Source organism: Eimeria maxima, genomic scaffold (assembly GCF_000499605.1).
Source record: "Eimeria maxima Weybridge genomic scaffold, Emw_scaff60, whole genome shotgun sequence".
Lineage (NCBI taxonomy): Eukaryota > Apicomplexa > Conoidasida > Eucoccidiorida > Eimeriidae > Eimeria > Eimeria maxima.
This window is the reverse complement of record NW_013566632.1, coordinates 32730-45943: the sequence shown is the minus strand read 5'-3', so window position 1 is coordinate 45943 and position 13214 is coordinate 32730. Positions and strand designations below refer to the sequence as shown.

The window sequence follows — 13214 nt, the reverse complement described above, 5'->3', positions numbered from 1 at the left end:
GTCCCGACCAGCCACGGGGGAGGGTTCTTCAGAGTATAACGCTAGCGTGTACTATTCGTCCGTGTTATCACTATTTGAAGGCTCCGCAATTTTCGTAGAACACAGGGGGCACTTGACACTGTAGCTTGTCTTGATCCACCTGTCTATGCAGCGCTCGTGGAAAATATGAAGGCACCGCAAGGTCAAGAGGGCATCGCCAGGTTCGAACGCACTCAAGCAGATACAGCAATCGTAGCCATTGTGCGTTTCTGTTTGAACATCCGCTCCTGACCTGTCAGGTAAAGCAGCTGTTGAAGCATCAAGCTCCCCCAGACCTCTATGTGTCCTTTGGGCCATTCCCTTGCTGGTGCCTGCCGGTGTTTTCACGCCGTGCGAAGCGGTACTCGGTTGGCCACTGCGCTGCTTGGCTTCCCCAAAAGTCCATTTGAATGTGTGCTGCCCCAGGTTCTCCCGAAGAGTTCTCGACTCCGATAGCTGTTGAAACGTAACACGAGGTCCACTTCCACCACCCCATATATGCGGTACAAAGTCTTCTCCAGCGCCAGCATCCCCTCGCGAAACTACGAGCATGAGTGGGGTGTCGAGGTCGTCGAAGTCTTCGAATGCAAAACTGCTTTCGACCTCCTCTATGAATCGCCCAATGTTGTGCTCGAGCACGTCAAAATTTGCCGGATCTGCGGCTGCGGCTGCAAACAGCAAAAATGAAGAATTCGTCCCCCCAATGGTGAGTCGGGAGTGCCTCTGGTGAGCATCTCGATGGGTTTCTGAAAGCGGAAACCCTATCCGAAACTCCCACGGCCCTCGCCACGGTAACCCAAGGGGGCCCACCACGGATGAAAGAAACGAGCGAATCATATTGGCTGCCGCACTGCGGTGGAAGCGAGATCCAAGGCTTTCCCCAAACACGTCCTCAAACATGGATGCCTCATCGTTCCTTAACGATATCCTCAAGATACCACTGGAATGCCCAGCTGACCGACTGGGTCTCCCACGGTTGTCACTCCACAGATACCTATTATCGGTAACCGACATTGGAGAGCTTGGCTCAATGCTGTGGCTCGTGTGATTTGCCCCAGTAAACCCCGGTCGCTGCAGCGCAGAAACAACCGGAACGCCACGGAGTGGTAAAAGGCCTCTCACATCTGTGTAATGAAATCCAGACAATCCTAAAAATTGGTGTTCAGAACTCCTCGTGCGTCCTTCCATCTCTTCGAAAGTGGGCAGCGTGCGTCGACCACTGCCGGGCACTTGGCTACCGATAAAATCCATGGCGCTGAAAGCGCTTGCAAGCTCGTCGAACAAATCATCTGACGTACGCCGTGTAGAGTGACTACCGCTCCTCGGCCGGGACCTTCCAATCGTATTTACTGATATTCTTTCGTTGGGCGTACCGGTGTGGCGGGCCACGGGGTTTGTAAAAGCTGATGAGTTTGCATGGACTCCAGCCACTCCGTGAGTCTCCAACCGAGATGCAGCACTCCTCTGAGTGGTCTGGTTGCTATGTCTTGTGCGGGTTTCTTGGCTCAACCATCGAAAGCCACCAGAGTCATGCTGGCGGGGGGAACTTCGTGCCGCCTGCACAGTGACCCTCCTGTCCACAGGGGCGTATAGGCGCCTTTCTACTGTTCGACGGCTCTGCCAATCGGTATGCCGAGTACTCGGGACTGCGGGAGGTGTGAGCGACTGGGCAAAAGCATTTGCTTCATGTGAAGACCGCCGCTGGTGTCCAGACCGAGAGCGACTTGCCTGAGGGATGGGAGGGAGGGAAACAAACGGTGGAGGAACTATTGGCATCCAACCAGGAGGACCACCTGCTTGGGTGACACGAGAAACGCCCGGCGACCCACTACCAGGCCACGCCCGTTGTCCTCCAGTACCTTGCATCGGGAAGTGGCAGTGGCGAGGGACAGTCTGCTACTGAGGGTGGAAGTAGGCCTCTTCTGACTTGTCTGACGCAAAACCGATTAGTAAACTTCCCACCCTTCATATGGCTTAGGGAACCACTGAAGGCAGCCGTATTTCCCTAGAAACTTCGTTACTGGTCCGCCGATATACACTGGACAAATCCTGCCGTCTTGGGTTCGCTATGGTGCCCCCCGGATGAAGTTACCTTACTTATTCGCACGAATAGAAGTGAAAAAATACGAAAGGGAAGAGAAGGGAAAGTGTACCCTCCTACACCATCGGAAGGTTCGCCATCCTCCCCTCTGCGCTGCCCCATATATACTGTGCAGCACTGGGGAAGCAGTAGAGATAGTTTGACTGTGCAGTCTTGTTTTTCAGCTTCAGAATGTAGTAGACCGCAAATGCCTAGAAGTCGAAGGGAAGAGACAACTTCTGCACGCCGTTGCTCTCGTTCGTTGTGTCGCACTCAATCAGCGACACAGCGAAGGGCCAGACCAGGGCTTCCGTTGCAGTGCCCGGATGCTGATTTTGGCCCACTCTTCTGTATTCATGTTATTACTATTTTCTCCAGAAGTGCCACATGTGTCTTAGTGCTGAATGGATCCACAGTTTAAGACAGCTCGCCTTCGGCACAATCCAGCCTTCCGGCCTCAGCTGACAGGACCATCCGATCAATACGTCCTGTCTCCTCTGAGATTAAAGCTGCACCTCCTCCCAATTTAAGGTTATTTATCTTTAACAGTCCTACTTAGAGTCACTGCAGAAATCTTGACACACAGTTTTTTTTTGCGGGGGGGTGTCTACTGTTCGTTTGCCCACCAGCGCAACCAGATGCGGTGCCCGCCCCGGTCGCGTGTAGAACCGGCGAATGAACGCGTTCTCGGATAAGAAAGACCCCTACGGAGTGAATAAATGGCCTTCTTGTCATGGATAGCTGCTTGTATTTATGAGGTGCGGTCCCAGTGTGCCTTCAGTCAGTTCCACTGCCTCGGGTGGTCTCCAGTTTGTCTCAAGCCTAAGAAACAAAGTACGGGGATGGGCTCGCCGAAATCTGGCCTGTTGGACTCGCCAGTTTTGCGTGGCGTTTATATGTGCCGTGGGGCAGAGGAATGCACGGAAGGGGATCCGCACAGTTGAACGTCAGCAAGCCGGGCATAGAACATCTTGGCAACCCATGGGTGCATATTTTGGCGTAGCGGATCAAATCTGCTACAGAAGGTAAATAAACACTGTGAAGGAGGTTTAAGACTCATCAGCGGACACAATGGCTCCCGAATATGCGAAAAAGTCTTCGCAATTCCTGCTTTCGTCGGACAGCTCTTCCAGCAGTGAATTCTCCTCCAGCCCATCCAACATGAAAGAAAAATCGGCAGTGCAGGGGAAGAAATCACCAGCAAAGCTAGGCAAGATGCCACCTTCCGGGAAGAATCCAAGTGATGGAGTGCCCAACCGTCAAGATATGACGCCCAAAAACCCTAACGGACCTTCAAAAAAGCCGCCTCCCCCGCCGCCAGTAGATGTATTAGGTTCTTTGCTTACACCAGGATCTGCGCATTTGCGTCCTACACATTCTGCTGTGGATCGCGGACTGTCCATAGCTGACCCCCTGCTAGCTGTCGACTCCCCTCGACCGGCAGTGCAACGACTCAAAAGCGCAGTAATCACGAGGGGGCCGAGTGGGAGAAATTCGGAGGCACATGATGTCAAAAGTGCCTCCGCAGAGCTCCAAAAGGGGCTCTATCAACCGCTTAGTCGGCAGGTGTCGGAACGGGTGGCGTCTACTCCTCGGGAGGCTCAATTTGCTCGCAAACCATCAGCCCTACCTGTCAAGAGTCGGCAGAGCATCACGTCACGTACGAAATTTGGGCAGGCTGAGTCCCCCAGGGCAGAGAAGAGACTGCCATCCTCCCCAAGACCTCAGGTTGCTGATGATGGTGGCAAGCCAGTTACTCGCCAGAAGAGCGTGGCCGCCGAGCTAGACATCTCAAGCAAACTCTTGCAAAAAGCGAACTCCGAAGATGCATGGACAACACTCCTTCGAAGGGAGGCATCATCGAGAAACAACAGTAAAGAGGATGGAGCCCAAGACAGAGCACAGGCTAGCAAGACGGAGAAGCGACCGTCCGTTGGTGGACCTCCAGTGACCCGGAAATCTCTCGTGTTGTCCAAGCAGCAGCCTAAACTCCCGACAGGTAGATCGGAGGCAGATGCGACACCGTTTGCTGATGAGATTTCGGAAAGGCAGGGAACCTCGAAGCCCCAGCAGAAGGTCCCGAAGAAGCTCGTCTCCGCAGCTTCAGATGCTCGCGTGTCTCCAGGAGTTAAGCCATCAGTTGATCAGGGCGTTGTTCAAGATCTTGAGGGTCGCCTTGCCAAGTCGAATTCTCGCGTAAGGGAGCTTGAGGCTCAATTAACGGAAACCAACAGACACCATAGCGAAGAACTTGAACGACTGAGACTAGAACACCAAGTCAAGCTTGCTGAAGAGTTACAGAAAGTCAGATCTGAGCGGGAAGAGGCGCTGGAAAGGCTTCGAAGGGAGGAGAGGAGCAAACGCGAGGAGGTACAAAAGCAAGCAATAGCCCGCCAGAGTAGTATGAAAATGCGGTGCGATGCATCAGTACGCGAGCTAAAGGAGAAAGTTGAATCTTTGGAAAACCAACTCAAGACTAAAATTCAGGACTTCGAGCGGGAACGTGTCGGTCTTATGAAGTCTTTTGAAGATAAACGAAAGCACGACCTACAGGAGCAGGAGAACGAGGTGAAGACACATCAGAAGGAGCTAAAGAACAAGGAGTCGGAATTGATGGAACAGCAAGGCAGGGTACAAGCTCTTACCGCAAGCATGCAGACTCTCACAACGTCGCTCGCCCAAATGAAGGAACTAAATGACATATCAAGGACGGCGACACAGGCCCTGGAAGAGAAGGCAAAGACGCAAGCTGCATTTATAAACACATTAATGAAAAGGGAAGAAAACCTGCGAGCCCAGGCAGCAAAGCTAATGCCAATCAAAGAGGCGAAGAGGCTTGCATTCCGGGCATTGCTCAAAGGCAGGGCAGTGGAGATGATATCGCGAGCCTGTATGCCAACAGACACCAGTCTCTGGAACAAGGCTTGGGCTTTTCAACAACTTGTTGACCTCATCGGTGGGACGTGCGAGTCCAAAGAAAGAAGACAGGATGCGATAGAGTCAAGACTGATGCAGTTCCGCAAGGAACAGATGTTCCTTATGGCGGAAAACGAAAGACTCATGGCAAAAGTGAGTCTCTCGCTCTCTTGGCCCAAATCGTGCACGTGGTATCCACAAGGAGTCAGTGTGATGGACTGCATCTGTTCGATGGTTTTTACAGGTTGCCGAACTCCAGCAAGAGGGGATTAATCAGAGGCAGAGCAAGGTGAGGTTACTCGAAGACGCGCGTTCATTTGGAATTCCGGCAAAAGTTGTAAAGACACCTAGGCTAGTTATATTACCTGATGCAACAGCTTGTTTATCTGCTTGAATTCTGTCATTGGTAAACTGCAGGTTGCGTTAATGGAACAGGCGCTTATCGGAAACAACTCCAGCAGCTCAAGCAATGCAGCAAATAACAGTAACGGAGAAGCACACCAGGAGCCCTCCCCTCGGTGGCTTATATTGTGTGTTCAACATATTGTTGACAAGAGGCTGCTGTGGGCATTTCTAAGGTATGTTCGATTGGTAGAATTGAGCCGATGGTAACGACGGGCTGATGGCGATGGTACGGGTCAGGGTGGGAGAAATTTTGCGCGTGCATGTGTTCAGGCTGCAAAAGGTGACAACAGAAGCCGAGTCAAATACCACAATAGACAAACTGCAGAAAAAATTCAATGAGTTGCGCGTGTCTGCCTACAAGGAAATGGCAGCGAGAATAGGAGTTTTCAGGCTTGTGGCTTTCGTAAGGTAAGCTTTTAGATGTCAGCCGAGCGAGTTTGTATTTGGTATTATGCGGAGCGTGATTCCACTGTAGACAGTCGTTGATCGTAGGCCACGTGAACATGAACCGAAATACCCTTGCTGCTCCGTACCCTGCTCTGTTACAGGTGCCTGAGACTCCGAGCATTGTTCGGTGCGATCTTAAACATGATCATCAATGCAAGTGAGTTGGCGAATTGCGTTGCACCACCCTGTTCGCACTCCATTCAGGATGTTTGGCAGTCGTGCTGCCGCAGAGCGCTTATTTGAAGTACTTCGTCTTTGTGTAGGGGCCTAGATACGTTGTGAGGGCTGTTCCGCTGCAGGTCAGCTCTCTCGCGAAGAGGTGTTGAAGAAAGCACAGCAAATGCAAGTTTCGCAGGACCCATTCACAAAAGCATCAGCTGCATCCGCAGCCCCAGATACAGGATCGTACTCCGCTACGGACAATGGACGGATGGATCTGAACGTTCCTTTGGCACACCAGCCATACTACTACCGTCAGCTGCCTTCTGTGCGAAATCCACCTCGCGGGCGCAACATGTTCGTACCTATGATCGACCCTAGGCCACCAGCGCATGGTTACTTGCCACACCCTGGGTACTCCCACACCCCACTGTCGCTCGGTGTGCCACCGATCGTTGCAAAGGGCCGGCCTCCACGGACCAACACGAGTCTACCGAATGCTTTCCCTTCGGGGCCTTATGATGCAACACAGCCGGTTGATGAGCGCGGGGCAGTTTTCCGCATGAGGGGAGCGCAGCAGGACCTTAGGAGAATTATGATGGAAAGTGCTAACGACAAGGTGGGAGCCCGCATCGTTGGAAGAAGGTAAGCATGCATACGGAAGTTCACAATTCAGCCAGTTAATAGAAATAAATATGAATTGACATACTGCTCAGAAGCGACTGATGAGCTGTGTTCGTTGCAGGCTACCAAATACAAGCTTTCGACCATAAGCGTAGCTATGTGCACAGCACCTGACGACATACATCGGATGCCCCTGATGGTAGCTTGCAGCCTGCAAGAAGTCTTTTTTGCAATCATGAGAAACTCAGTCAGCTTCTTCAACAGCGGGGAAAAGCGATGAACTCGCGTGTAGCCCCACTGGAAGCTGTAGGTTGGGTCTGGTATGCACACCTCTGCTTCGAGGACGCTAACAAATGCAGTCGCCACTTTGAGTATAGTGATAAGCGACCTGTCCCCCAACCGAAGGCAAGGAAGGAATCCCTGTCAAGAAACATGCTGAAGAGTCTGATCAGGTGACTGCCATCACCTCAAGAGTCCGTCGAGCGCCAATGCCCACAATAAGGAGCGTGAAAACGATGAGGACATACGTAAGACATGCCGCTATTATATCATACAAGAACTTAACGGCGAATAAGTCCCATATCTGCACATCCCCAGGAAGCATGGACGCATCATACGGTGCTGAAAATTCAACGCGAAGCTGGTTAAGGGGATGCAAACTGCTCCAGATGCTGTGTGGAACTAAACTTACGAAAAGATGTTGTCGGAGGAGTGTCAGGGACAGCAAAGAGCAGAAGTGTTTAAAGGTGACGCCAGTAAGAATCCTGTGGTCACAAAAGCCGCAGGCACAGCAGGGCACGGTCATGCGGTGCTTCAACGGTAGTGAAATGGCATGTGTTCCTTATCGCTTGCAGTCGTGTACGGCACAACTGAGTGTCGGTGCAGCAAGCCACTTGTGCGCTAAACATTTCCCACAGCTGACAATATGCGTTACCCAAAAGCGATTTTTCCGATCATGAGTGCAGAGGTCTGCACCACTGCAGAAGCTGTGAGTCCTTGTACGGCTTTGTGGACGGGGCTGACCTTGTCCGTCACCAGATGCGCCGGCCGCAAGAAGGCAAGCATAAAGATAAGTGGACAATATACTATATATGCAGCGTACGTATGCAGGAACCCCATCACGAAAGACCAGAAGGGGTGGAACTCGAACAGCCCCACAAATCCCGCTTCAATCGGAAGCGCGCTTAGCTTTGTTCTGTGTCCTGTGACGAAGAAGGTGTCAAGCGCCAACAGCGCAGCAAGCATGCAGAAGCTGTCATCAGTAAGGAGATACTGCATTCTATGTTTTGATCCGCAAGAGTCTCCGTCGGCGTCGTGATTTCTTTGACAGTAGGCAGAAGCATCCGTTACAGAATATGCGGGAGGTGCACGTGCCACGACGCAAAAGCAGCACCTGCATTTCTGGCCGGAAGCAATGCGGGCGGGCACAACGAGCACTCGGCCCAAAAGAAGTAGCAGGCGCCACTTTGTACAGCAGAGGAGAAGTGGCCACAACTGCATCCTTCCAAGGAGAATCGCGAACATGCAGAGAGGGCATATAGCTGTAATTAAGAAGTAGTATGAGAAGTATCCCCAAAATTCCTTGCTCCACAGAATAAGAGCACTTTCCTCCGTCCGAATAAACTTTTGAGCCCTGCCATCGGCGTTAACGCACGTCTGCAATTCCGCTTCCACTGCGTTCGATTCCGCCTTCGCGCAGCGCAGTTGCTGCCTACTCAGATTATTTTCGCGTTTCTTCATGCGACAGAGGATCAGTACAAGCCTCATCCACAGCCCCGCAGTGAGCAAATATACTGCCCATGGTAGGAGAACGTTGAGAAGAGGCACCAAGCGGACTTGCGTCCCATCCAGTAGCTGCGGTGGAAGGACCCCCAGCAACCAACGTGGGGCCGTGAACAGGCATGGCTCAGGGGGCATGACCCATCCAAAGAAAGTGCAACCCGCATAGTCGACGATCTTAAACGGGAAGACAATGACTGACCACAAAAATGCAAATACGTTGTCGACATGAGTGCCAGGCCGTTCCTGAAGGTGATTCGAACCTTTAGACGCTGGCTGTTTGGACCTCGTTTCATCAGGAAATGCGAACCAGAAGATCGCTATGGTTCCCTGGAGAAGAAAAATTGCACGTTCAAGAGTGCACGACCTGACCCCCGTACGCCCCCTCAGCGGATACAAGCTTGCGATCCGAAACCTGGAATTCTCTCGAGATTCGCAGCAACGGTCACCGTCTTTCCAACGCCCAAAAATACGTGGGAGGAGAGGCACCTCGTCCATTCCAACAACGCAATAAATGCAGAGCATGAGGAAGGCACTAGCGCTAGTGGAGTCAATCTGCAAGGGCCACAGATTTGCCGCTGCCTCTTCAACTGAACGCGCAGATGGGTCGAACGCGCTACCAACGCGGACGCAGAGCGCAAGTCCACCGCATCTGAGGTCAAGCACAACAACAAAGCAGTGTCGCGCCAGAATGGGAAATAAAGAGGGCACGTAGAACATCCCCATATATATACAACCTATTTGGGCAAACAGAAATTCCCCGCCTCTATTTCAATGCGATGCTGGGACTGAGATGGTCCTAAAACATGAAGCATTCCTGCGTGATTGGAATGCAGAATTGTTTCAGTATTGGCTATGTCGACCCTTTCATTCCCTGTGTACAAGTTGAGCTGGAAAGGTGGCGCTCACGCAGCAACAATGTGTTTCTTATCCCCTCCAGAAGATGGCGTGGCGAAGACAGTGAGACCTGCCGAAATGCAGTAAATGACGATGAGAAACTTGACAATAGAGTATTCCCTCTCAACGAAGCAGTCACTAAAGGGTACAATGCACAGGATGAGCAGCGAACCGTAGCAATGTAATCTCCCACCGCTGAAAAGGCGAAGCCACAAGTGGGAGAGACACAAATCCTGCTGCAACAGTTTGGTAAATCCCCAAGCAATTCGTTTTCCTGCAAGAAGAGGCGCATCGTCTCCCTCAAATGAGTCACGTCGCAAGCCCCGCTGGGCATACTTTTCCCGAAACATAGGCAGGGCAGTTTGAACGAACGGCACAACTACCGAGCACAAGGCGCCCGTCAGGCAAAGTGCAGGGAGCTGACGCCACAAGAATACGTGCAATGCAGACGCCCATTCAGCCAGCAAATGTCTGAATATTTCCAGGAACACCCATAGCGCCGCCCACGTTCCTGCACCAATGCACGTACTAACACATAGCCATCTGGCAATGGTGACTCCCTCTGGAAGACTTCGCGCAGCCGGCGCTTCAGGTCTCGAATCTGCATCGCCCCTAAAGGAGTTCCGGAGGGCCCAAGCAGCCAACCCCAAAATGGTGAGACTACTAAGGGCCATGAATATACCGCAAAGCATCAGCATGATATTAAAAGTGCACAGCTGGCGAACACTGGCCTGCCATGCCTCGCGGGAGAATTCGGCAGATGCTAGCAAGTAAGGGACTAAAGAAGGTAAAGCAGAAGCAGCGCCTGCAGTGGTTTCTTCACTTGTCCATATGCGTTCGGCTTCCTCTCTACTACTTGCATCACCACCTGCACGGGTTTGAGACAACCGCGAAATATTTGAAATCAGCTCAGCATCGGCATAGTCAAGTCCAGGAATGGGCAACGATATAGTGGCATCGAACTCCCTGGCCTTCGAGTTAGGCGCCAGTGAGCCTGAATTCAGCGGCGCATGTGCCGTTGTAGGTAAGGATTTTATCTCCTTGTCTAGCTCGGAATACAGCTTCAACCATTTAGCCTTCGCCGCTGCAAACTGAGGATCTGTAAGCACTGCCCCATTTCCAGTCAGTGCTGCGTTTGTAACAACGGCTCGATGTTGCTGCCATGCTGCGATGTGATGTAACTGCGTTAGATAGGCCAAGTCGCTGCAACGCACTCTCCGTGCAACTGCATGATCTTCACTCTCCCCCTCGCTGCACGCCTTGCCATCATCCGCACCGCACTTTGAGGCGTTCAGAGGTGTCATCAGAGCCTCTGGAAAGCACTCTGGCACAAAGCTTGCAATGCTCGGGACGACATCTGCTATTATTCGTCCCATAGAATTAAATGGAATGGGAATTCCCATAAGTAAGGCCAGCGTCGGCGCCAAGCCAACCTGCCTTATGCGGCGCGACCCATAGCCGAGTGCTGCCGTTGGGGAGGCTGCATCGAGTGCCGACCCAAAATCAACCCTCCGACGCCCAGTACTGTCGCAAAAAGCACCGTGGTTCTGCAAGTACGCCGGCAGGCGGCCTGCGAAAAGGCGTGTACCCGGAGAAAGCATCTGTGCAGCACGTGGGCTTAGCATCGCGGGCAGCGTCGAGAATGACAGAAGACCTGCCTCCACCTACGAAACGAAGCAGACGCACTCAAAAGTTCCGAGCATATGAAAACACAAGGAAAGGTGCGCTGTAGTAAACAACACTCCTCCTCATGTTGGAAAATTGAGCAAATCTTGCAATACGGTTTGGAATCAGTAAATTCGCCCGTGCGCTGGAGAGGAATCAATACTACCCAAAAACTTCAGCCGTGGTCCTTGTACCCACTTCCTCGCTGCTACCACCTCCATGAGACCCCGCTTCAGTCATTCCGTGGTCTCCAAATACCAGAAAGAGCGTCTGAGTTTGCCTGGAAGTTACTGTATTTGAGTTGTTTTTCAGCACCAGTTTCAACGTGTCCTTGATCATGCCATTCATTTCTGTTAGCTTCCTATGCATCAAATCGGAATCAAGGACAGCTGCATGACCTACATGGTCCACACCAAGAACGTGGCCAACGAGAAAACTCCAGTCGCCCTTCCTGCAAAACATACAATCAGCACATCCTTGGGTATAGAGCAATACTATCTATGCATGTTTCCATGGTATCCCCCTGTGGAAACTCAGCCAAAAGTCCCGCACCGAAATTTTCCATTGGGTCTCAGTGAAATATGAAAAATATGAGCCCAGGCGCGGCAGGGGGTGAAGCGGCGAAAATACGGGTACAGTATCCCGTCTATGCCAAAACGGCATGCTTCAACCGGAGGGGTGCATAGAAATGTGAACCTTACCCAAATTCCCGAGGAAGTTCAGCAGCGACCCCGTCATCTACTGTGTGCAGGTCCTGGATATTCAACGACGGGAATGCGTGCACCCTGGTTAGGAGATGACCAAACGACCGACCCCAAGTATCGTCTCCTGTTTGGAGCAGATTGTCAGGAGAACAACAGGAGATCCTGGCGCCCTTAACTTACTAGAAATTGCATACAAGGAACTGAAACCTACCATTGTGCACACATACCAATAGCAACGGAGGTCTTGTTTGCTGCCTTCAGCTGCAACAGTAAGCTATCCACGTCCACTGCCGACGCAGAAAACGTCTCTCGAACCTGACAAACGCCGATCAACGCAGTCACATGATACAAACGGGATAATCACTGCAGTGCAGCATATCGCTGGGAGGCAAGAAAGAGTGGCGATCTAGTTCTCCTGTTACCGCCTCATGGTGCCCTGTAAGCACACATTGGTCGGAAATTCCATTGATCCATACGCTGAAAAAGCTCGGCATGCTTCCTGTGGCAAGGCCAGTCAGACGCTGGGTAGTGGCGGTAGGTGGGTCTGCTTCGAAGACATATAACCGAGTAAAACGGTTTCCTCCCCAGTTGTAGACGGAGGGCGACGAACCAGACCTCTGGTGTGGGTCTGTGACACCTGGTGACACCGGGGCTTCACGTGGACTCGGATCATTTTGCACTGCAACTGCTCTGTTTCCTTCTTCTACCCTTGGTGATCCTTTGCTCTCTATCAAGCTGAGGAGGAATCGCTTCAAGTCTGCATCGGACCGGCGGAGGAGGTCATGTGCTAAAGGCAGGCGATTTCGATAGAAAGGCCGGAGCTCAGGCGGAGCACTGGTACACTCTTTGGTTGAGTCATCTTCACAAGCATTCGAGGCCTTGGGGTCCCAAAGCAGGAAGTCAAAGCGCATTGCATCTATTAGGAAAACAACAACGCGGTCGTAAGGTGTCACTGAGACCCAAGAGGATCGGCACTGGGTAGTCTGGCACGGGTCGGTATCAGAGGAAGCTGGAATTGGTGGATGAGTGAAATGTTCCACATAGAGAGGCCTAGGGGCACCGTCGGCATTTACATGCTCGCTGGTGCCGAGCATGGCTCTCGGACTATTGTTCTCCACATAGTACACTCCCTCCTCTTTATTGAGCAGAAGTCGCGCAGGGTCTAAGTGAGGAAACAACGGAGGGAACGGAATTACTCGTCCGTCACTAATGAATGGGAGGTCGTCTCTCGATAGAAAAAAACCACTAATGAAGAGTAAAGTCCCAACAGCACACAGCATCATACACAAACCAATGACGACGATCAACCGGCAGAAAAGACCCTTACACATGATGTCTCCTGCTCCCGTCTCCCTGATAATGGGACTGCTGTGAACAGCGCTGTCGTCCAATGGTTCTGCAGAATCGTGCTCATTAGCTACTGCCGCTGGATGCTGCGTAAGGACACACGTGTTCCGAACGCCTCCGGACGAATGAAGCATCACCACTTCTTCGGTAGAGCCATGCCTGCTTGAGGACAT

At 52.0% G+C, this 13214-nt stretch overlaps 3 protein-coding genes across 3 annotated transcripts; 1 reads left to right on the top strand and 2 right to left on the bottom strand.

Moving 5' to 3' along the window:
• Positions 1 to 51: 51 nt before the first annotated feature.
• EMWEY_00009270 (zinc finger (C3HC4 RING finger) protein, putative) lies at positions 52 to 1884 on the bottom strand (the record flags this gene model as incomplete). The annotated part of the gene is made up of 1 exon (XM_013482387.1): positions 52 to 1884. The coding sequence occupies one exon, from the start codon at positions 1882 to 1884 to the stop codon at positions 52 to 54; it is 1833 nt and encodes a 610-aa protein (XP_013337841.1).
• A 1285-nt stretch (positions 1885 to 3169) lies between these two features.
• Positions 3170 to 6674, top strand: EMWEY_00009260 (tola protein., putative; the record flags this gene model as incomplete). The annotated part of the gene is made up of 6 exons (XM_013482386.1): positions 3170 to 5167; positions 5259 to 5303; positions 5432 to 5592; positions 5690 to 5827; positions 5968 to 6023; positions 6166 to 6674. The coding sequence occupies 6 exons, from the start codon at positions 3170 to 3172 to the stop codon at positions 6672 to 6674; spliced, it is 2907 nt and encodes a 968-aa protein (XP_013337840.1).
• A 423-nt stretch (positions 6675 to 7097) lies between these two features.
• Positions 7098 to 13214, bottom strand: EMWEY_00009250 (hypothetical protein, conserved; the record flags this gene model as incomplete). The annotated part of the gene is made up of 9 exons (XM_013482385.1): positions 7098 to 7232; positions 7341 to 7413; positions 7584 to 8625; positions 8878 to 9080; positions 9338 to 10989; positions 11189 to 11441; positions 11692 to 11775; positions 11906 to 12009; positions 12117 to 13214. The coding sequence occupies 9 exons, from the start codon at positions 13212 to 13214 to the stop codon at positions 7098 to 7100; spliced, it is 4644 nt and encodes a 1547-aa protein (XP_013337839.1).